This window comes from Vespa crabro, chromosome 11, assembly GCF_910589235.1.
Source record: "Vespa crabro chromosome 11, iyVesCrab1.2, whole genome shotgun sequence".
Lineage (NCBI taxonomy): Eukaryota > Metazoa > Arthropoda > Insecta > Hymenoptera > Vespidae > Vespa > Vespa crabro.
This window is the reverse complement of record NC_060965.1, coordinates 3,506,034-3,529,179: the sequence shown is the minus strand read 5'-3', so window position 1 is coordinate 3,529,179 and position 23,146 is coordinate 3,506,034. Positions and strand designations below refer to the sequence as shown.

General features: G+C 29.8%; 6 protein-coding genes across 8 annotated transcripts in view; 2 read left to right on the top strand and 4 right to left on the bottom strand.

Moving 5' to 3' along the window:
• Positions 1-4,134, bottom strand: part of LOC124428253 (E3 ubiquitin-protein ligase MYLIP) — a 118,272-nt gene extending 114,138 nt beyond the window's left edge. Inside the window, exon 1 of the mRNA XM_046972144.1 lies at positions 3,349-4,134. Coding sequence (XP_046828100.1) covers positions 3,349-3,435 — 87 coding nt within the window. The 5' untranslated portion in view covers positions 3,436-4,134. The remainder of the gene's footprint in view (positions 1-3,348) is intronic.
• Positions 4,135-4,653: 519 nt separating this feature from the next.
• LOC124428259 (V-type proton ATPase subunit G) lies at positions 4,654-6,455 on the bottom strand. Its single transcript, XM_046972151.1, has 4 exons — positions 6,262-6,455; positions 5,789-5,889; positions 5,556-5,654; positions 4,654-5,477 (listed from the first exon to the last, which is right to left on the bottom strand). The coding sequence occupies exons 1-4, from the start codon at positions 6,341-6,343 to the stop codon at positions 5,403-5,405; spliced, it is 357 nt and encodes a 118-aa protein (XP_046828107.1). The 5' UTR covers positions 6,344-6,455; the 3' UTR covers positions 4,654-5,402.
• A 1,092-nt stretch (positions 6,456-7,547) lies between these two features.
• Positions 7,548-9,887, bottom strand: LOC124427834 (protein LTV1 homolog). The gene is made up of 7 exons (XM_046971190.1): positions 9,593-9,887; positions 8,946-9,501; positions 8,644-8,858; positions 8,447-8,575; positions 8,191-8,379; positions 7,855-8,103; positions 7,548-7,742 (listed from the first exon to the last, which is right to left on the bottom strand). Exons 1-7 carry the CDS (start codon positions 9,593-9,595, stop codon positions 7,629-7,631), a joined length of 1,455 nt encoding a protein of 484 aa, XP_046827146.1. The 5' UTR covers positions 9,596-9,887; the 3' UTR covers positions 7,548-7,628.
• A 649-nt stretch (positions 9,888-10,536) lies between these two features.
• LOC124427982 (ADP-ribosylation factor-like protein 6) lies at positions 10,537-14,096 on the top strand. 3 transcript variants are annotated; one of them, XM_046971485.1, is made up of 3 exons: positions 10,537-10,957; positions 13,412-13,591; positions 13,664-14,096. In XM_046971485.1, the coding sequence occupies exons 1-3, from the start codon at positions 10,873-10,875 to the stop codon at positions 13,876-13,878; spliced, it is 480 nt and encodes a 159-aa protein (XP_046827441.1). In that variant the 5' UTR covers positions 10,537-10,872; the 3' UTR covers positions 13,879-14,096. The 3 variants fall into 3 exon arrangements, with proteins under 3 accessions (XP_046827441.1, XP_046827440.1, XP_046827442.1); XM_046971484.1 differs by having other exon boundaries at positions 10,544-11,050; XM_046971486.1 differs by lacking the exon at positions 10,537-10,957 and adding an exon at positions 13,139-13,277.
• Positions 11,333-13,180, bottom strand: LOC124427980. The gene is made up of 4 exons (XM_046971480.1): positions 13,039-13,180; positions 12,468-12,946; positions 12,014-12,355; positions 11,333-11,935 (listed from the first exon to the last, which is right to left on the bottom strand). Exons 1-4 carry the CDS (start codon positions 13,097-13,099, stop codon positions 11,423-11,425), a joined length of 1,395 nt encoding a protein of 464 aa, XP_046827436.1. The 5' UTR covers positions 13,100-13,180; the 3' UTR covers positions 11,333-11,422.
• A 269-nt stretch (positions 14,097-14,365) lies between the features above and the next one.
• Positions 14,366-17,183, top strand: LOC124427981 (peptidylglycine alpha-hydroxylating monooxygenase). The gene is made up of 3 exons (XM_046971483.1): positions 14,366-14,515; positions 14,788-15,006; positions 15,091-17,183. The coding sequence occupies exons 1-3, from the start codon at positions 14,399-14,401 to the stop codon at positions 15,760-15,762; spliced, it is 1,008 nt and encodes a 335-aa protein (XP_046827439.1). The 5' UTR covers positions 14,366-14,398; the 3' UTR covers positions 15,763-17,183.
• Positions 17,184-23,146: the final 5,963 nt, after the last annotated feature.

Genomic DNA, 23,146 nt, shown 5'->3' with positions numbered 1-23,146 from the left:
AAGGGAGAGAGAGAGAGAGAGAGAGAAAGAGAAAGAGAGAGATTTCCAGAACTATCGGCACATCGTTTGAAATTATTCTATGGTCGTAACTCGCTTTGCACATCGAAGAAGAGACAACGTGCTCGACTAAGAAAATTATTACGATGATCTAAAAGAAAATATATCGATGGATAAAAGAAAATATTTCTTTCTATATAATTAAGAATCTTTTACAATAATTATATTGCAGAACAATTATCAAGAAACAATTATTCAAGTAATTTACTTGGATAGAATTAAACAAAAAAGAAATTACATGTCACATTATCTATTAAAAAATGAATTTGTCAAATTGCCAATAAAGATATTTTTCCTTTCTCTTATTTTAACGTTCCTAGTTTTCCGTGAAATAAAGTGAGCGAGCGTGAGTCCGATTGGCCGATAAAATAATGGCGAATATCGCTATTAAATCAAACAAGTTCGTGCCACATTCAACATTGGCTCCAACAACATATCCATCCTTTTCGTGATTACAGCCACTAGTATAGATCAGGCAGGCGCACGCGAGCGTATCTAGAATCGTTAGATTATTCTTTTTCTCGCAAATAAATCGCGTGAGCGTCTAAGTAGATAACTCTGGTTATGGCCGCCATCAATTCGAGAAACTAAATTATCTCATGAATTTAGAAAAATAATCCACGAAAAAAGGATGATGATGATGATGATGATGATGATGATAATGATAATGATGAAAAAAATTTCTCTCATCGATAATTTTTTATTATCATCACATTTTAACAATTAAAACGAATATTTCTTATAAATCTTAAGAGAATAAAATTATCTTCTATTATATCTATTTAATTTTCTACAATTACCGAAAAATAATATTGTATTTATTAACATTTGAACTTTAATAATATTATATGTAATTTATAAATTATTATAATTAATTATTAATGTTAATAATATTATATTCAAATAATTTCGTAATAAAGCGCAAATTTGGCATCATAAATGTTCATACGAAGATATATTACTCTCTCCGTACGCATTAATAATTAATAAGCTGGATAAACATTATAAGTGCATACCATCAGGTCCCTTCTATGAATCATTAGTTTCAAACAGAAATATAATGATAAAAATCGTGTTACGGATAAATTATTAGTATTGATTAATAGGGAAAAAAAAAAAAAACAAAAACAAAAAAAAAGAAGAAAAAAGGAAAAAAGTCAAAAGAAAAGTTTATTATCAATATCAGTTCTCTCTGTAAAATTATGAAAAATCTTTGGAAATCGAAATAAATCGAGTTATGAATAAAATTGAAGTCATAGGCAAATTTTTTGCATTAAAAAAATGTCGTTCATGGTGATAATCACGAGGATCGATCGGAAACGATATAAATGTTTTATATTATCGCGAAGCTAATCCTTTCAGACAAATTGGATTGCCCTGGAGACACCGTTAAATCATCGAAATCTAATCACGACTGAGATTATTTTTGAAGAAGAGATTCATTGACGAAAAACTAGGACGAGTTTCGTACACGCTTAACGGGAACACCGAGTTGTTGGGATCTTTAAACGAACGTCTGCAAACGATATTAGATGTTCGATAAAATTCGAAAAGAAAAATCTCAAAAGATTTTTACCGTCAATGAGAAATTTCTAACGAAATTCATCGAATCGAAAAGAAGGCGCTTTAATTTCCCACGAAATAAGCGTATTTTCCGTGCTCTCTTGAACAGTGAAATAGATTAGAAGCCGTTAAAAGCGAAAGCACGTACTGGTCACATTTTCCAATTACGTACGTGTACGCGAGTAGTTTAGACCATGCTTCCGTGAAGTCCCTTTTTCGATGCTACGATATCCTCAGGATATCGATACGAGGTACTCGTTTTTTTTATACTTCCGTTTGACCTATTTCGATATCATAAAAATCTATGCCCGATGATAAAAATAAAGGACGCATTCAAGCTTTTCTTTCAACGATATAACGCACACATAGACGAACAAGAAAAGAAGAGAAAACTGAGATTGCGCAAGACGAAATTTGCACTGCTACTCGCTCGTTCTAATTTTAAAGATCGGCTACACGCTCCGGTAATTTTATCAACCTGATGCAACCGCGAATGTACTTTCTCTACACCTGTCGATCGTTATTTGAATTAAAACGCACGCAATACTTTAATAATTAATATTAACGTTGAATCATGAATATTATATTCTTCGTAGTTTTTAAAAATATTTCATATTGCAAATTTAAAAAAAAGAAAAAAAAGATAAACGTCCTAACGTGTAACACGCATAGCTCAGTCATTTATGTAAAAATGTTTCCCAAATTTCGTATCAAGTAACTATATAAACGAATATTTTCGGAACATCTGTTGCGCACGTGAGTTACGACTCAACCATATAAAGCAGCCCTCACACATCAGTATAAATGTCTATCTACGTTTTAATTTGTTCTATTTTCTTTTTTTTTAAGGTATTCTCACAACGTTCGTAAACAATCGATAAAGTTGTCTTGTTCTAAATTCGTATAATGCTACGTCGATAATATCCTCATAATTTCTCGTCTTATCGATAATATTATATATATACATACATACATATATATATATGTATATATATTTAATTTGTCGGTAATGTATAATTCATTAATCCGTCGATAATCAATAATTTTCTAATATCGACCAAGTTGTTTGATCTTAGAAATAAAATAAATAAGCTGGTCGATGATATCCTAATTATAAAATAAATACTAAGAATTAAAATAATTCAAAAGTCATTTTATAAAACATCATATCAAGCCAAACAAGTACAATGGCCAAGAGGCAAGTGAGTCAAGGTCAGATTTCCTTGAGAAAATTACAAAACGACGCGCTCTTTGAAGGACTACGATTGCGTACTAGAACGTAAAAAGTACAATGGAGATCTCTCCTATCATAACCAAGAAAAAAGATAAAACGTACGATAAAGAAGTATTCATGATTACAAAGGAGCAAAATTGCAAGGTATTTCTTGCCTTTGTACTTTTCCTGATTTCATTTATCCTCAATAAAAGACTACTTTTCGATTTAAATTTTTCAAACAAAGGACGCGATATACGTGAAGTTTCCTATTCGCCAAATCAACTGCAACGATTGAACGGACCAATCGCAAACAAGCATCAGGAGAATCGCTAGACGGCGCGTATTTCGACGATTTCGCTGAAACGTTCTGATCTGTTTCATTGATCTAAAATATTTATATTAAATTACATGATAAATCAGAGATCAAAGATTGGAATAAAAAGGAAACTGAAAAGAAAGGAAAAAGAGAATAACGAAAAAACAAAACAAAACAAAAGAAGAAAACGACTCACCTTTTCGAGACATTCCTGTCCGATGGCTTTGGGATCGACCTGAACTTCGAGGATGACGGAATTAGCCTGGCTTACGAGGCACCACATATTTCTTCTTCTCTTGCCACTAAGATAGCTTCAAGGAGGAGACAGAGAACAGGTATTTCGTTACGAATCCCGTGACACTGTCACGGGAAAAAAGAAAGAAAGGAAAAAAGAAATGACAGGGTACATAAAGGAATAAGAAAAGAGAAAAATAAACAACACTCGATGTAATATGCCCTTGACGGAGAACAGTCGTAGGGAGCTTCTTATGATAATGATGTTGATAATGATGATGACAAATAAACGATAGATCTCTCCCTCGGCGTGTTCTCGTTTTCAATCCGAAGACGATCGTAATAGGACGGTGTCGCGTCCGTTGACATAACCAGAGGATTTTTTAAAATGCTCCTACCCGCACACCTGTCACCGCGTATGCGCACGCGACGACAACCTTTTCGTAGGTCGGCAACGTGCTCACGTTTTCACCGAACGAAAGCGTCTCGTCGTCTTCCATTTCTCGGCGCGGAATGACAGACTGAAACTCCGTTCCGCTTGGCGTGGATTAGTTCGCAAAATCGAATCACCTTCCGGCGACTATCGAATGGCGCTACTTGCGCCCGCGACGCACGCACGTATTTACAACTCGTTGGCCACCAAACGACTACCGCGCGGCGGAGCGGGGATATTCTCGCGTACCTGCACAGCTGATTTCCCCCACTACCAGTTCATAGATTGTATACGCACCAACGGGGAGAGCCACGAACATTGGCCAATCGTGTGCCTCTACCAACGCGTCATCTTGTGCCTTCTTGACGAATCCCTCTTATTTGATAGATATATATTATTATTTCGAAATACAATATAATTTGAGAATTTTTAACTTACGAGGAAAAAGCTTGATATTTATAATATTTATTCATGATAAATATTTCATATTATATCTATTTAAAAGGAATCTTCTTCTTTTTTTTTTTTTTTTTTACAAATTAAGAAAGTACAATGTGATCGAATTTCGACGATTTTTCTCTTATGTATATGATATTTATCACGCAAGCTTCAAATGCCATGGATATGGCAAAAAAGTTACAATTGTGTATATTTTTCAAGGCCATCTGTGTCTCAATTATGTAATCATAAAAATATAGGGTAATGTATATAAAGCTATTTAAAATAGAATGAAAGTATTTAATAATATTGCAATGTATGATGCAGATTTTCTAATGGAATATCAACTGTAATAAGTTACAACTATTATTATGATATAAAATATGAGTCGGAAAATACGGTGTTACCGTTTTTTTTTCTTTTTTATTTTTTTGAACATTAATACTGTACAGACAATCAACCAACTTACAGAGACAGAGTATACACGCGAGGCAAGGTTACCCATAATCGTTAAACTTAACAAAGCATATAATATTTATAAGGGAATATTATATTTCTACATCGTCGCAAGGTTTACATTGGATTGGGAGCTTGTTTGTAAACCTAGAGAGGCTGTAGATGACATAAATATTTTTTTTTTTGTCCTCGATGTTACAGATCATGGAATGACATCTACCAACATACATTAACATTGTACAATTTGTTACCATCACCTTAAACAGTACTAATAAATATCGGTGTTTAAACTTCTATCTGTCGCCCCTAGGCCTTGAAACGGCAGGTAGAAAATGTTTATTTATTTAAACTTCTATCATTCTCATTACTGTGCTAATTCTGTGACTGTTTATATTGGTGGTTGAAGCTTGGTAATAACATAGTTACAATTACATTTATTGTCTTATAACAATTGCAGGAAAGACTCTAAGAATTTAAATATTACTGTCTATGACTAAACAGTACATATATAAGATTTCCTGATCAACATATGATATAACGGTGATAAATATGTTTTAAGATATGATATAGCAAATAATATTTAATGTACATGTATAGCATAAAATGTAGTATTTATAATCGTTGAATATATATATATATATATATTTATATGTATATATATATATATATATATATATATTCCTTAGAGTTTACATTTCATTGCGATAATTCATGTGCAATTGTGGCTTAATGTCGTACACCAATTCCAAGATTTTATACATTACCTAATTACAAACAATAAATACATTGTTTTTAAAGAGTAATACTATTGTAAAATTTAGAAAATAGAGAGGATTACTTACTGTATCTTTGTGCACGGAAATGGCTTGATTCATTTCTTCAATCTTTACTTTGGTATCGGCTTCAATACGTGCAGCTACATCTTCCTTCGAACCCATATGCTAAATAGAAACGAATAATTATTCAAAATGATATTTTTATCATTTGATAACTTCATACGATATATAAATTATCAATACATATAAAATTTAATAGATACAATTATGTAATTTTAATGATATTTAAAAATATTCACCTTTGCCTCAAATCGACGAAATTGTTTTTCTCGTTCCTGTCTATATTTTTCAATTTCATCTTGAGCTTCTTCTTTGGCTTGCTTTAATCTACGAGCTTTACCTATAATATATAAATACAATGTTTATAAATACAGAATTTTCTATACAGGATATTATATATAAGCATATATATGAACTTAAAAAATATTATATTTCACATTAATTTTTATTAGAGAGAACTTATTTGATCTTAAATGTATACCAACATAATACTGTACACCATCATGTCTGAAAACGTTGAGTGAGAAATCTTCATCACAAATTTACACGATAAATGAAAATTTTTATTTATATAAATAAAATTTCTATATCACTTTTAGCAAACAGCGGTTACACCCAATTGTAAATTGATTAATAATAATTCTACGTTAATTAGTTTTTCACGATCCTTGCGATATATAATAAATCACAACTGTTAGAAAAAAAAACTCACGCTTTCTAGCTTCGGCAACTTTTTCAGCAGCACGTTTTTCGGCTGCTAAAAGTTGTTGAATACCTTGCGTCTGACTAGCCATCTTTGCAACGAATGAAAGGAATAACGAACAGTGCTATAGGAATTACAAATCGATCATATGACTTTGGAGCTTCCGTTTTCTGCCCCGCCTTAAACGATGGCGCTCTATCTCGTGGTCTCACGTGGTTATTGTTCCACGCACTCTCTTTATCCGACAACGCGAATACACACAACTGCATAGACTTTTGGAGTTTAATACTGGAAGAAATCTAATTGGCCGTTGCCCCACTCTTATTTAATATTACTATATATCACACGTAATTTCCTTGCTGGCAAAAAAGGTTTTATCTGTTAAGATTATTCATCAAAACCCTGATTTTATAATGGATTACGCCAAGAATGAGTACAATGGATAATTTTTCTTTATATGATTTTGAACGACGAAACAAGATCTCATTTTAAAGATAAAGATTTAATCGAGTACATGGCTTTACGAATTTTTAAAAAAGTTTTATTTTCTTTGTAAAAAAAAAAAAAAATCGTGTCAACAAATCATCCTTCTTTTGAAAATAGTTTATACATAAAAATAAAGCTTAATCAAATATTCGAAAAAAAAAAAGCTATATCTTTATTTAAAGCTTTATCTTTAAAATGAGACTTTGTTCATCATAATCGATCAAGAATTACGTCTGAACTCGCTGTTGGCCGTAACATTGTTTTCGACATTTTTCGAGAAAAAAGAGTTTCCTAAAAAATACTTTGCCTTTTAAACTTTACGATAAAAGAGAAAACGTTCGAAGTTCTCTCTTTGCAAACGTCTAAGATTAAACAATTAATACATTCGATAATTTTAGAATTACTTCAAGAATATATATACACGGAGTAATTTCCAATGCGTAACAAGGTGAAAAAACGGGACTCGTCGAAATTTACATTGTTAGATCCTTCTATAAAAATTTCGACAATGATAAGATTCTCTTGTATCTGTCTCGTTTCTGGCTGAAACTACAGATTTCTACATAGTAGATATTACGTAAAATGTCTCGACGCAATCTGCATGAATAAATTAATTTAATTACTCCATTGCAAATTAAAATAAAAAAAAAAAAAAAAAAAAAAAAAATAAAAAAAAATAAAAAATAAGAAAAAGAGATAATATTAAAAATACTAACTTATTATATAAAATATCTCTCTTATATAAGATTCTGTTTTATAAGACCCCTTATATATAAAAAAAAAAAAATCTCTCTTATAAAACAAAAATATTAAATTAAAAAAATTTTTTTTTTTTTTATTTATGATACATAAAAACAACAAATATAATTTATTTTACAGCATTCACTTCATTACAATATACGATTACCCTGAATATTTTGTCTAGTATTTAGCAATATCTTCTCTTGTCGTTTCTTTTCTTCCTTGAATGCTTCTTTGTTGGCTTTACGTTCTATTCTCCTTTCCTAAAATTATGATAATTATATGAAAATGATTTTAAAATACTATATATATATATATATATATTGATATATTTTTCATTTGAAAATTCATGAAAGATTTAGTAGGTTTCATTACCTTTCTGTATTCTTTTAATGCTTTTTTTCTTTTTTTTCTTTCATCAGGAGATTCATCCTTGGGCCTTATACTTAAAACACTTAAATTAGATTTCATAGTCTCTGCTACAGATCGTGTATCTGTCGATTTTGTATCTTTATTTTGTAAATTAAATTGCGCTAATGCTTTTGAAGTTAATTTTCCTGGTGATCCATCTAATACATCTTTTGGTATACCAGTTTTAGAATGAATTTTTATTTTCCTTGGAACCTTTTAAATATGATAAAAAATAAAATTGTGTAGTATTCAAGAAAACTATTAAAAAATTAAAGTAAATAATATTCTTTTATGGCTTACTTTTTGTTCTACAATAAGTTTAGGATGATTATAAATATTACTGTATGTGCTTATAATACTTTCACAATCCCATTTATCTTTTTCTCTAGCATCAACAAATAACTTTATTAAATCATCTTCATCAGAACTTGAGTACTCTTGTTCTATAATTTTCATTCTTTCTCGCATAAGTTCTGCTACATTTTCCATCTGAAAATGATAATACATGTAATATCTATTTAAATAATATACACATAAAAATTAATTGAATACCTACATCTTCTTTTTGTAATTTTTCAAATTCTTTGGCACATTGTAAAACCATATTAGAATCAGATGCAATATGTCCTTCTATGTCGTCCCAATCTAGAGCACCAATCTCATTATCGTCGTATACGGAATACATCTAAAATAAAAAATTATAATTATTAATATTATTTTTATATATTGATAATATTTATAGAAGATACAGACTTTATCAAATTTTTCATCCAACAGTGCCAGTTGCTCGTTCCTTCTCATTACGCTACTACTCATTGAATATTCTGTAAATCTTGACTTTGTTTCTTCATCCTTGAAAGTATGTTGAGGACCATTTAAGCTACATAATTCATCTCTTTCTTCATCGGAAAGTTCCATCTGACCATTACTTGAAGCATCGGTATCTTCTTCCTCGCTAAATTCATCTTCTATAAGTTTACACAATAATAATATATATAATATATAAAATACAAATAATTATATATCCTTCATATTATGTATATATATATACTAACCATATTCCTCATCTTCAAGGTCTCCTTCATCACAACACTTAGCATTTGCCAATTCTATAAAATTGTCTTCTAATTCATTTTCTGGATCATCAAAATCAAAATCATCATCCAATGCCGCTACTATATCTGGATCTATATCTAATCTAAGTCCAGATACTGGTGCAGCTTTATTTAGCAAACCAATTTTCTCTTCAACATTTGAAGCAAATACAGATGATGGTAAATTAAGCTTACAATCTTCTTTCTTTTTATCTTCGTTAACATTTACAGGATCAACATGTACCCATTCAACATCCAAAGTATTAACATCTTTTAAATGTTGCAAGTAGTCATAATCATCATCAAAATATATTCCATATTTTTGCTGTTCTTCTACACGTTTTTTCTTATCCAATGGTTTCTTTTCTAATTTAGTAGCTTGTGTTTCGCCAGCTGGCACAAGTACTCTTTGTGGTGCTGTTTCATCAGCTATCAATGGATCTTTTTGTGAACGATGTACTAAATGAAATGTGACTGAATTTTTCTTGTCAATAAACTTCTTCGTTTTACCCTTCGGCTAATTTTATAATCAAAATAATATAAAAATGTAATTAACCTATATTTAAAATATGACATCTTCTAAGGTTAATAAAATCTCTCATACTCACCATTTTTTTTTTTTTTTAATATTATAATACACTCAATTAAAACTGATAATGTATTCTATTAAAGAACAATGAAAAATTGATTTAACTTCTTATCTGTTTAGATATTTAATGTTTTTTTTTATCCCACACTAGCAAACAAAATTCACATGGCGCACATGTTACAATCCGTGATTATCAACTATAATATATTATATTACTTTTTCTACAATATATGTATGAGTAAGAAAAATTTATACACACACACATAAATATTTTTTGTTCATTTATTAATATATTTATTGTAAATATATAATAGTTAATTTAATTTTATTTTAATCATTTTAACATGGATAAAATGTGTATTACTTTTGTCCCTAGATTAATACTAGATTTATCAAGCAGTAAAAATGATTGGTTTCAATTGTATTTATAAAAATTTTTCCTATAAATATTATTTCACAGTTTTTCTCTAGGTATTATGATTTTATTACATACATATGATCAATTTTTTAAATTCTTCTTTTGCTCTTTTTACTATTTTTTAAAATACATATAAAGTATACCTTAAGGCTGATCACACCTGATTTTATAATGCTTTATGCCATCAATGAGAACAGGCATAATTCTTAACCGATTTAGATGAATAAGGTCTCATTTTAAAGACAAAGATATAATCTATCGTAAGGTTTTGACAGATTTTTGAAAAAGTTGTATATTTGTAGATAAACTATTCTCTAAAAAATTTTTAATATGATTTTTTAATATGATTTTTTTTTTTCAAAAAATAAAAATCTTTAAAAAAAATCTGTCAAAACCTTACGAGAGATTATATCTTTGTCTTTAAAATGAGACCTTGTTTATTAAAATTGATTAAGAATTATCCCTGTTCTTTTTGATGGCGTAAACCATTAAAAAATCAAAGACAGTGAACAGCCTTAAAGAAGGATATAAATGTGGGAGAATGAAAAGTATAAATTTACAGTCTACTAGTCTACTAACACTATTTATTTTAGTCCAAATTACCTCGATCGTTATCATATATGTGAAATATATAAATTATTCAAGCTTATAGACCGATAGGATAGTGCTTGGTGATATGTTCCCCGCTTACGCTTGTAGTTCATATTTTGTCCATATCTGTCGCTGAAGTCACAAATGTTTTGAGCAAAGGGTGACTTTAATACACAGAAATAATTGCCAATAGTTCTAGTATTAGATAAAACTAGACTTGACGCTATTACGAGACGGGGTAATAATGGAATATTGACTTTCAATGAATGTAACAAAATTGGAGAATAAAAATGGGGTTATTTGATCGGTTAGCTAATCTTCTAGGATTAAGAAAGAAGGAAGTAAACGTTTTAGTAGTGGGGCTTAACAACAGTGGTAAGTCGACGGTCATAAATAATTTCAAACACGAGGATGACCGTTGCATAGACATAGTGCCCACGGTTGGGTTTAATGTCGAAAAATTCTCATGTAAGTTAAATATTGAGGATTGAATGACGGTGGATGCTTTTACAGCACTCACAATTTTCATTGCACCCACTTGTTGTTGTTAACAACATTGATGTTCGTAAAAGGTCCATTTTTTAAGAGATAACAAAGTTGAAATATTATAAACATATATAATTGTTTATCAAAATTCTTAAATTATTTCGGTTACATGTAATTTTATTCGATTACATGTGTATAAAATTTTAAACTATAATTATTAATTATTAATTAATTATGTCTACGTATCCAATATGTGCATACACATATATAGTAATATAACGATATTTAAACTTTCAATACATTATATATATATGTATGTAAATTTGATGACTATTATAACATTTATTATTTTTGTTATTTAATATCAACTATGTCACTTATATCTAATTTTGGTAATTCTTTAAATGGAGTATGATTTCGTTTACTTGATCGTATAGGAGTACTAGTATGATTATTCATTATATTTTGTAATTTAATTGATAATGGTTTAACTTTTATTTTACTTTGTACCATTTTGGAAGTACTTTCTGATTTTTCTTCTGAGCGTAATCCAATGGTAAAGTTATTTAGAGATGATTTATTTTTTGATCTACTCTTAACAGTTTTTGTTTGCACTTTTGACAATTTATGAGTATGCGCAATTTTCATAGATTTACTTGTACTTGCTTCTGCGTATTTTTCTTTTTGTGACGATTGCTTTGGAATTTTTCTATCTGTATCCTGCAGATCTAATTTATTATTAATATTATCTTTCTTATTCTTTTTTTTATTTTTCACTTGTGATACTCTTCTTCTCCGTTTTCTTTTATATATTTTATTTTGAGATGTTTCTAAATTTGACAAATCATATTCTGAGCTACTGGATTCCTATAAATATTTAAATATTTATTATATACTAGAAGAAAATCAAATAAGAAAACTGATATCAATAATTATTAAACATACATTGATTTCTAATGTAGCATCTTCCTTTTTCACTCTTGTCCATGTAAATTGTGCATTATCGTCTATTAAAATATTATCAAATGCTGTTTGTAAATTAGTAGAATAAAATCTTTTTAGAGATTTTCTCAATTGTTTTTCAGTTTGTTCATCATATTTTATACTTCCAGTTACTTCAAGTTTGATTTCAGTTGGTCTAACATGTTTAGAATCATAACATAAATAAATTGTAATATTGGCATAACTTTCATTTATCTTATCATATACATTTAATAATTCTATTATAAATGATGTATATCCCAAATTTGGTTGCACGTTACAATTACTCAAATTGTCAACAGAAGACTGAAATATATATATAAAAAAAAAAAAAAAAAAGAAAAAATACTTTTTATTATTCTATTATCAACTTATACATAGTAATTTTTTTGAAAAAAATATTAATAGTAATAAATACCTTTAATTCTTGATACTGTTGCAATCTAAATATATAACAATTGCAATGGTGCTTACAATTTTGTACAAAAGGTATTATATTGTATATTGTATTGAGTGATACCTCAGACAATAATTGATTTATGTCAACTGACATAGGCATAACCCATTTACCTATCTGTATCTTTTTGCCTCGTTTGAGAAGTTGTATCGCAAAAAGATTTTGCTTTTGTTCTTTCCACGATGAATTAAATCCAATTAAATATTCATTTCTAGCACTATGTACACAATATAATCCACTATATCTGTACAACTCATAATTTACATTTGTTGACACATCCTGATTACTTGTACCAGCAAAATTATTTCTGCTATTTGAAATTAAGTTTTCTTTTATATTATTAAGCTTTACAATTTTTAATTTTTGTTGTAATTGTCTGACAGTAAGCTTTAAATCTTCTATTTCCTTCTCTAATTTTATTCTTTCTGCACTTGACGAATCTAAAATTGCCATAAAATAACAATTACATTCCAAGTAATATTTTTAAGGGTTAGGTTTAACGTATTGACGTATAAATTATTTAAATTCATACCTTCGGACGAACTTTTAATATCATTATTATTATCATTGGAAGATGACTTATTTAATTCCATATTACAATATATTAATTAAAATTTTATACATATGCACATATTTAAATAAAGTCGCGCCAAGAAACTTGTAACTGATATAGTGCAGTGGTTCTCATTTATTTGGTAGTAGTAAACGATTAACAGATGTTACACCTCACAAAGTCGAAGAAGCCAAGCGGATATTTATTACTATTTCTATGTAATATGTATTTAATTATATTATAAAATAAATATTCATATATATATATATATATATATATATGTGTGTGTGTATATATATATATATATTAATTAACAATTTTCTACAAAACAATGGCACCATCTTCTTTCCAGTCAAAAATGTTAATTTTACCGCATTCGATATGTCGGGTCATGATCGTCACAGATCCTTATGGGAACATTATTACAAAGAATGCCATGGGATCATTTTCATAATTGATAGTAGCGATAAACTAAGATTAGTTGTCGTAAAAGAGGAATTAGATATGCTTCTTCAACATCCTGATATAGCAGGTATAACTTTTACGATTGTTGAAAAACATTTAAAAGTTTAGTCGAAAATATTTTGTAATCTTATCGTTTTAGGACGTAAATTACCAATTCTTTTCTTGGCAAATAAAATGGATTTACCTGATTCATTAACAACTGTTAAACTAGTCTCAGGCCTTGGACTTGAAAAAATACAAAATAAACCATGGCATATACGTGCAACAAATGCCGTTACTGGTGAAGGACTACAACCGGCTATAGAATGGCTCACAGATCAAATCCGGGATATATATATTAATAAAAGACAATAATCGAACGTATTATTATTCTTAAATCATGCTTAAGATTTTATTTAAATTTTAAGCATTTTTATCTATAATATTTTATGTTTTTCTAATTGCATTAAATTTGATGAGGGAGTAAGTAACATTTACGTTTTAACAGTACTAGATTATAACATTGTTTATATCAAACGAATCCGTCCAAAATTAGAACTAATAACAAAATATAAAGTATATCTATATTTAAATATGGTTTATTCTATTAAATTAAACAATTAAATAACATTTTAGTAATATATTTCAATTTCATAATGTACGTGTTATCGCGCCCTTGTAAAGATGGCGCGACGTTTAAAATCGATCCAGTTATAACTTAGTCACGTCTTAGTACATTTCTACATATAAAGCTTATGTGATTGTGTTTGCTAGATATATTAATACTATCGTTGTATTGACCTTATACAGTTTGGAAGAACGCACGTGAACTTACATTCTTTTTATTAAATTATTATTTATTTACATAAATAACAATAGAAAAATAATAAATAAAATGAATGAGAAGAATTTATTTCTTTTCGTACTTTTAATTGGCGTTGTTTTTAAGTCTATCGAGTGTTCTAACGTGAAAAAATATTCTTTACTTATGCCGAATGTAAGCCCGAACGTGGTAAGTAAATTTTTATATTTTTTATGAATATATATATATATATATATATATATATATGTATTACGAAATTGACAGTACATTTTTATAGTTTAAAATGATTATTGGTATTATATTGTAATAGAAAATGATGCTTTTTTTAATATGTAAGCTTTTTAATAATTATTTTCATAACTTCGTTATTGTACATTGTCAAAAGCGTAGTTAAGTGATATGAAAAGTTTAATTGTTATTATATTGATGATTAATATAATAATTTTTATTATAATTTATAGCCAGAATTATATTTATGCACTCCGGTAAAAGTAGATCCATCTAGAAATTATTATATAGTTGGCTTTGAGCCAAATGCTACTATGGAAACAGCTCACCATATGCTCTTGTATGGATGTACAAAACCTGGAAGTACCAAGTCTGTATGGGACTGTGGTGAGATGGCACATTCTCTTAATGGCCAACGTGAAACAGCTGTTCCTTGCAGTGAAGGATCTCAAGTAAATAACACATAACTTATAATGTTTAAATATAAAAAAAAAATTTAAGGAAATATTAATGTCAATATTTTTTTTATAATATAGATCTTGTATGCTTGGGCTAGAGATGCGCCTCGATTGAATTTACCAGAAGGTGTTGGTTTCAAAGTTGGAGGTGATTCTCCAATTAAATACATTGTTCTTCAAGTACATTATGCTCATATTGATCATTTCAAAGATGGTAGTACCGATGATTCTGGAGTATTTTTACATTATATATTACATCCACTAAATAAATTAGCTGGTGTACTTCTTTTGGGAACTGGAGGTGTTATACCACCTAGAAGTACTGAATATATGGAAACTGCTTGTGTCCTCAAAGAAAATAAGACTATATATCCTATAGCGTATAGAACGCATAGTCATTCTTTGGGTAGAGTAATTTCTGGATATGTAATAAAACCCAATTGGAAATGGATTGAACTTGGTAAAAGGGATCCTCTTACGCCACAGATGTTCTATCCTGTGAAAAATAATGTTTCGATAACGACGCACGATCAAATTGCAGCTCGTTGCACTATGCAAAATATGCGCGATACTTGGACTAATATTGGTCCTACGAACGAAGACGAAATGTGTAATTTTTATTTAATGTATTACGTTGAGAATGATGAGCCATTGAATATGAAGTATTGCTTCACTCCTGGACCTCCAGTTTATTATTGGGAAAATGATGAATTAAGAAATATTCCTGATAAAGAAGCATCGACATTGTAATGAATTAACAAATCCAGAAATTGTACAAATACAAATGGCTTGATTTCATCATTCTGATTGACGAAATAAGATATGTATATCATATGCGGTTTTAAATTATACGTGTCAATTTGGTGCTATAGGACGAAGATATGGGATCAAACTATCTTGAATGTCTTTTTACTCCATAATTGCATTTCCAATAATGTCTAGGCATAATTTTATTCCAATTTTTTAAAAATCTGATTTAACTGGTAATGTAATATTAGTTAATATTTAATTTTATCTCAATATTTTTTTTTAGTCAAAAATAAGTTTTAAATCTCCAATAATTTTTTTTTTTTTAATTCATTTATTTATTGTGTAATATTTAAGGATAAATATTGAAGGCAGGTAAACAACATATCTGGTATATATTGTAGTAGACATAACAATTTGCCTTACAGTACAGTTATTTTTTGCGAAGTACTTTATCGAGAATTTATTTAACTTACTAGTTAATTGTTAGTTAATTACTACTTAATTGCTACTTAATTGCTACTTAATTGCTACTTAATCGTCTCAATTCATAATTGAAAGATTCGTAAATGCATGAAGGTAACGCAAATAACAATCAGTAATATTGGAAACATATTTCTATAATTGTACATTTTTCAAGAGTTCTACATTAATTTTAAATTATCTATAGTAAAGTATTTTTCGAAGGAAAATGAAATGCACTAATCCTATTGCTTGAATGAAATAGAACATATCTGTGATTTTTTTGAAGTTACTAACTTTTTTTTTTTCCTTATTAAATGGATCGAGGTGTGATCTATTTAAATATATTTTGCTTTCATAATAACTTTTTGAAACTTAAGTATTTTATATGTTCTAATCAATTTAATTGTGTATAAAAATTTCGATACTATACCTGATAGACTAATGTATATTTTATTTATATATTTTTGATCTCTACAATGAAATCTCATATATGTCTAATAATCGTAGAAAACTACAGTTTCAATACAAAACTTGATTATATTTTATATAAGTCATTTTATCAAGAGAAAATCTTTGAGAATATCATTGGTATTCGATAATTTTGTTTTCCTATATTTCTTCTGGAACAATGCACACTGTAATTAATATGTAAAAAAAAAAAAAGAAAATATTATGCAATGTTGTATAAATTAATTCTCTATAACGATGTTAATTATATTCTCAAATATTTATTTAAATTTTAAACATATACATATATTCACACAGAGAGTGTATATATATATATATATATATATATATATATATATATATATATATATATGTATATGTATATATTGCTAAATGAACCATCGAAATATCTATTTTCGAGTATGCATAATACAGAAATGGATTTATCGTTTCAAACTCAACAATATATAAAAAGACGTTAAATTTAAATAAATCTTTACGCATCATATTAAGAGTTATTTTCTTCCATTTTTTACCACAAATTTCCTTTTGTCAGCCAGCTATTTATCTTCCTTTTGGACGTTTTTATCAATCGTTTTAATTATAAATTTTCGATGTTAATATTTTTTTTTCACAAAATAATTAGCCAATCTAATTAAATATAATATATTGTTTCGTCTCGACTTTAACAATTTTCAGTAATTACTGTTTCATTTTACAATATTCATTAAAAAATTTTCCATTGTTCACAAGGACGATAAAATTATATATCTTTCGTAATTGCTTTAATTTATTATTGTTACAGAGACTACTAGTTGTTTCATTATAAATGTTAATTCAGATATTAATGATAGCTTATCTCAGAAATCGTTGTAGTAACTAAGTACATTATTAAGAACATTTTATTTAATTTTAAGACAAAAAACGTTAGATTATTAACGTGCTTTTTGATGTCTTTTACGAAGAAGTTAAATTAAACCGCAAAAAAATGAAGTTACCTCGAAGTCGAGAATTATAACGAGCAAATGAGGAAATTTTCTCGGATGGAAATGAATAGGAAAATAGGAAATTGTAATAAGAAAAATAAGAATTCATTTCCGTCTTGAGTTTGCGCAGCAAACTTTCTGAGTGGTTCGAAGTACTACGTTCGAAACTGTTCTTGTCGGTCAACGAATAAGTCGATGAATTAATATTCTCTACCGTTTATTTTTAAAGATCGAGATAATCGCGAATTAGACGATCTTCGATTAACCGTTATACGGTTGTGTATTTTCTGAATACGAGATTACACTCGTCAAAATGTCTGGTGAAAGGGACCTCTGTAAAGTGATTTCATTTGGACGCTCGCCCATGGAATGATTAATTGAATTAATTAAATATAATGTTTTGTTTCATAATTAATTATTTTATATTTAATAGTACGGTTAATTAAACACACACATAAATAAATAAATATATATATATATATATATATATATATATATATATTATTAGATATTATAATATAATGTTAAAATTTAAAGGTAATAGAGATAATAAATTATTATTATAAAGTTTGCATTATAGTTGTAAAAACATTAATCACGATGCTCAATACGTAGAACAGGATTATCGTATCGAAGAGATACGTAATTATTTGCTTCATAAAACGAGCCTTTGTAAAAAGTGTGTCGTTGGATATATGGCTACATACGTTTTCGGAAAACAAATGACCGGAGAAAGTGCAGAGGGTAAGTGGAAGCCTAATAGAGGTGTGTCCGAGCGGTTCAGCTGGTTCTCTATCTTTCTCCTTCCTTTTCTTTTATTTCTTTTTCTCATTTTTATTTATTTATTTATTTTTTAATTACATTTTTATTCCTTTTATTCCTATTTAAAATTATATATAATCTCATCACTTAGATGAAGTGCTGTTTCTGGAAACCTACAAGCTAACGATCTGACTCCAATTTTACATTATTACTCGATGTATATTAATGCAAATTAATTGGATTTTAATGCCTTTTTAATTAGTGCAAAAAAAAAACCGATTGTGCCGCAAGATCTGTTTATCCGAAAAAAAGGGAAATATCTTCCTAAAAAAGAAGAGACATTTCATGAAATCGAAAAGCTTTCTGTTCTGTCGTCCAATAATCTGTGTCCAAAAAATGTGTGTCCAATGTAGTTGATAGTTCAACGATGAATGAACTGAAAATGTTCAAGAATAGAAATTTATGTTTGAACAAAAACATAATAACTATTTATAATTATTTATAACTAAACGTTTCTTATATTTAAAAGAGTGTATATTATAATTTACAGCAGTACACTATTAACTTATACATATATGTATATATATATATATGTATAGTACTTTTTATGAAAATATTTAAATGACTCCAATGGCTTGGACTTCAAAAATTTCATATTATTTAAATACAGTATTGTTTAAATAATAGTAAATCACATTGCAGTACTATATATACACTGTACTATTTTTATAATCAATTAAAAGTAATCGAAAATATAAATAATTTAAACGTACCTGTATATATTGGAAAGAGGAAAGAGCTGAGATGTTTATTGATAAAGGAAGACTGATTCGAAAATTATCCAAGTGTCCACATTATTGTTTAAATCACTGGCGAATAATGACTCAAAATAAAAAATGCAAATTAAAATTATTTTATAATAATGTTCAAATAAAATGCGATATTATGTAAATAAATGTAAAATAATCATAAATACAAATTATTTAAGTTTAAATGCATAGAAGGAGAGAGCTGCGATGTTTACTAGTCGGAATTCAAAAGATTACTGACTCGACAACTGTCAAAGTCGGCCACGTGCTCGTTCTCATTTGAGGTCTATAAAAAAAAAAAAAAAAAAAAATTCAACTTTATTTTTATGCTGATTGATCTATTATAACGTGCCGATTTTATTTTTTTTTTATCTTATATTTTTTAACGATTTAAACTTAACGTTTATCAGGGATTATATAAATAGAATTAGGAGTTAATCATCGAGTATCAATTTGCCCATAATTAATCGAAATAGATCGAAGTTGAACTTTCCTTTCGTTTCTCCGAGGGACAATCGTAGATGCCGATAACAATCGATTCGTAGCACGTACGAAAGTCGCATTTGAACTTTCGTTTCTTCCGATACGACCCACTTGGAGTGTCAGGAATTCTCCAGGAAGTGTTTTAGATTTCCTTCATGCGAGATCTCGCCGGCACCGATAGGTAAATTGTATTCCTCTCTTTCGACTCTTAGAAATTGATTCGACGTCGACTCTCAATGCGACTTGCGTTGTGAGATTTGCGGTCGAGATCGATTCTCTTTCTCTCTCTTTCTCTCTCTCTCTCTTTCTCTCCCTTTCTATCTCCCCTCCCTATCCCTTCTTTTCCCTTTCCCTTCTTACGCCTCATTCTCTCATCAGCGTTCTTTCGTTCAAAGCATACCGATCCTTGATGTCCCTTTGAACGCGTGATATACATCGCTTTGGAAGCGGCTTTTGCTCGAAGTTAAAATGAAGGAAAAGAGAACTCGAATCACCGTATGCGCAATACAATAATGCGCGACAGAGATTTTACGACTGTGTCGCTAAAAAAGTCAACGACATCGACGAGTTCGATGACCCTCGGACGTGATTCACATACTTTGACTCGTCGTATATCGATCTGTGTGTCTTTTGTGCACGACACGATGAGCTTTCTCTCTCTCCCTCTCCCTCTTCCTTTCCCTCCCTTCCTTCCCCCTCTCGCTCTCTTCGTAGAAAGATTTAACTTCGATTGAGAAATGAAAAATGCGAATGAATACTTTCGTTAGAATCTGACAATTCGATAGATTTAGGAATTTCGGCTTCCTTGATAGCAAGTATAGATTGTAGACAGGGTAATATTCGTGCAGGCACGAGGATGGAATTCGATCGGGTAACGATGCCGCCGCAATAATACCACCGTACGAAAGTAAAATCGGCACGCAGCCTCGGCACGTTTCGAGGTACCCACTTCCGTTTCTCCTCGCACATTACGTCGATTTTTCTTTTCTCTTTCGTGCTCGTCCCATGTGACTTCGTATCCGCGGCGATTCCGTGAGTATGATAAAATGATTTAAATGGAAATCAAGCGGTAGAATTTAATACAAGCCCGATCTATAGGAATCTCGCGGGATCTCTTTAGAAAATTAGAAGCGCGAGAGCTGTAATGGGGAGGGAAGGGGGGAGGGGTGAGGAGTTGAAAGGGAGGTAAAGTAAATGACAGTGAAATATGTCTGGATCGTCGAGCCGAATGATTGAAGTTCTTGAGAAGGTAAAGTTTGCATTTTCCTCGTACTTTCTCAATAAGTTATCCCTTTTCGAAGGAACATTCGTAGCTTTTTCCATTGACTCGATCTTCTATATCAGTAGTAAAGCAGACTGCGTTCCCATTCTCTTTCTTTCTCTTTGGTTTATCGCGAGACCGGTAATACGTCAATGAAAACGGCACGTCACGCGCGTCTAAAAGCATCGTCTCGTTGGTAAAAGCATGGTTCGTCGTTAGGAAAGCGACCAAGCCATAATCCAACTGACTGACTGAGTACTGCAGGCAACTTCGAAAGTGAGGCCTCGATCACGTTTCGTTCGATGCCAACTTGACGTACACGTAGTAGACGTACCGTCCTAAGCTCTGTTTTCTTTTACCTTATCTTTCCTATTTTCAATTCCTTTTTATTTTTCTCGTAATTATATTTTTCAATTAAATCATCGATAAAATTCAATAGCTAATTCTAACGAGTTTTCCAAGTAATATTTTATCTAAAAAGAAAATCAAGATCGTATCTTCATATCTCTGTACAGATCAAAGGTAGTACCAATTTTTTTTCTAACTGTAAAAGTTTCAATTTTTTTTTTTTTTTTTTTTTTTTTTTCAACGAAAACTCATCAGATATTTTTCCCGATGGATGCAAGGAAACGTAGTTAAGTCGCAACGAAACACGGAAATGTAAATCGTATTTGCGAAATACGAAAGAAACATTGAAAATCGTATTCGAGTCGTGACGACAAATAATAATAAGGGAGAAAGGGGTAACGCAATTTTATACGATGGTCTTGGGTCTTTACGTGATCTTTTTTTAATTTCGTTCCGAAGTAATACCGAGCAAATTAAATTGATATTCTTCTCTTTTTTTCTTCTTGTTATCACGAAGGTAAAACGAGGTTTTTACTAGGTATTCCATTTATAAACGAGTCAGAGAAATAAAAAGCTTAACGAGAAAAATAGCATGATATGATTAAGAAAAGAATTGAGAAACTAATAAATGATAAAGAAACTAGTTAATAATAAATTCAGAACATGTGACTTTTTAAATTATTTATGCATAAAACACCTTCAAAATTCCGAAGATAAATAGACGTCGATTCCTTCACTCTCGTACGAATATATTTACATTTTTTTTCTAGTCTGTATCTCAGACTAGAATCGCAAACATGAAAGAATAATCTTTACAATATATAATTTTTAACATTTTTTATTTGTTTTCAAATTAAATTTTCGACTTAAAAATCTTTCGAAATTTTTTTTTTTAAACGAGAATAAGTTCACGTCCGTCTAAAGATTAAGACAATTAGCATGTAATTTGGATAATCGACGGTTTGAGAATTCTAACGAGATGTTAAGGAACTGAGAATTCTTCCTTGTACTAATTCGTTCAAATCGGTAAGCATTGGTATTAAAATCCTTTAAGGTAGAACTTGAACATCGTGGATTCGACATGTTCGAGTAAAATCAAGGGGTTGCTTTTTTTCCTCGATTCGAAATCGAGGTAACTTTCTCTTCGATCGAGAAAACGATCGAAAACGAGAGAAAGAGAAACTCGAAGAAGATCGTGAAAAGGAAGAAAATAAAGCTTATTCGTCGAGGTGCGGAAAAGCTCGGGAAGAGATGAAAATGAAAAGGGGATGGAAAATGTTCAAAGTGTTCGTAGCACCACAAAAAACGGGGGATGCAGTGTAGTTCTCGCGGAATCCGAATCGACGAGGCGAGGAATGAGGAGGCGAAAGAGGAAGCAAGAGAAAGGATGAGAAAGAGAGGGAGTGAGGCGAATATTGCGAGGGAGAGGGAGAGAGAAGTCGCTATTGGTTAAGCCGCTTGGAAAAGCCCACCTGGCTGCTTGGCCGGCCGGCACTTCGCTCAGTTCTTCACTGCGCTTCAAGCGAAGCGGAGCTTTTACCAACCGGATTCACGTCCCCTCCGTATCTCACTATCCATTTCTTCTTCTCTACTACTTTTATCCCTGTCTCTATCTCTCTTTTTCACTGTATTGAAGCTCAACGAGCTTGATCATCATTCATCAAAAAAGTACAGCCATTTTCTTCGAAATAAATATATATATATATACATATAAATATATATATATCATTTATATTTTAGATATCTCAATTATTCAAAAAAAAGAAAGAGAGAGAAAGAGAGAGAAATCGTTGTAAGAAGAAGAAAAGGAGGAGGTGGTGGAGGAG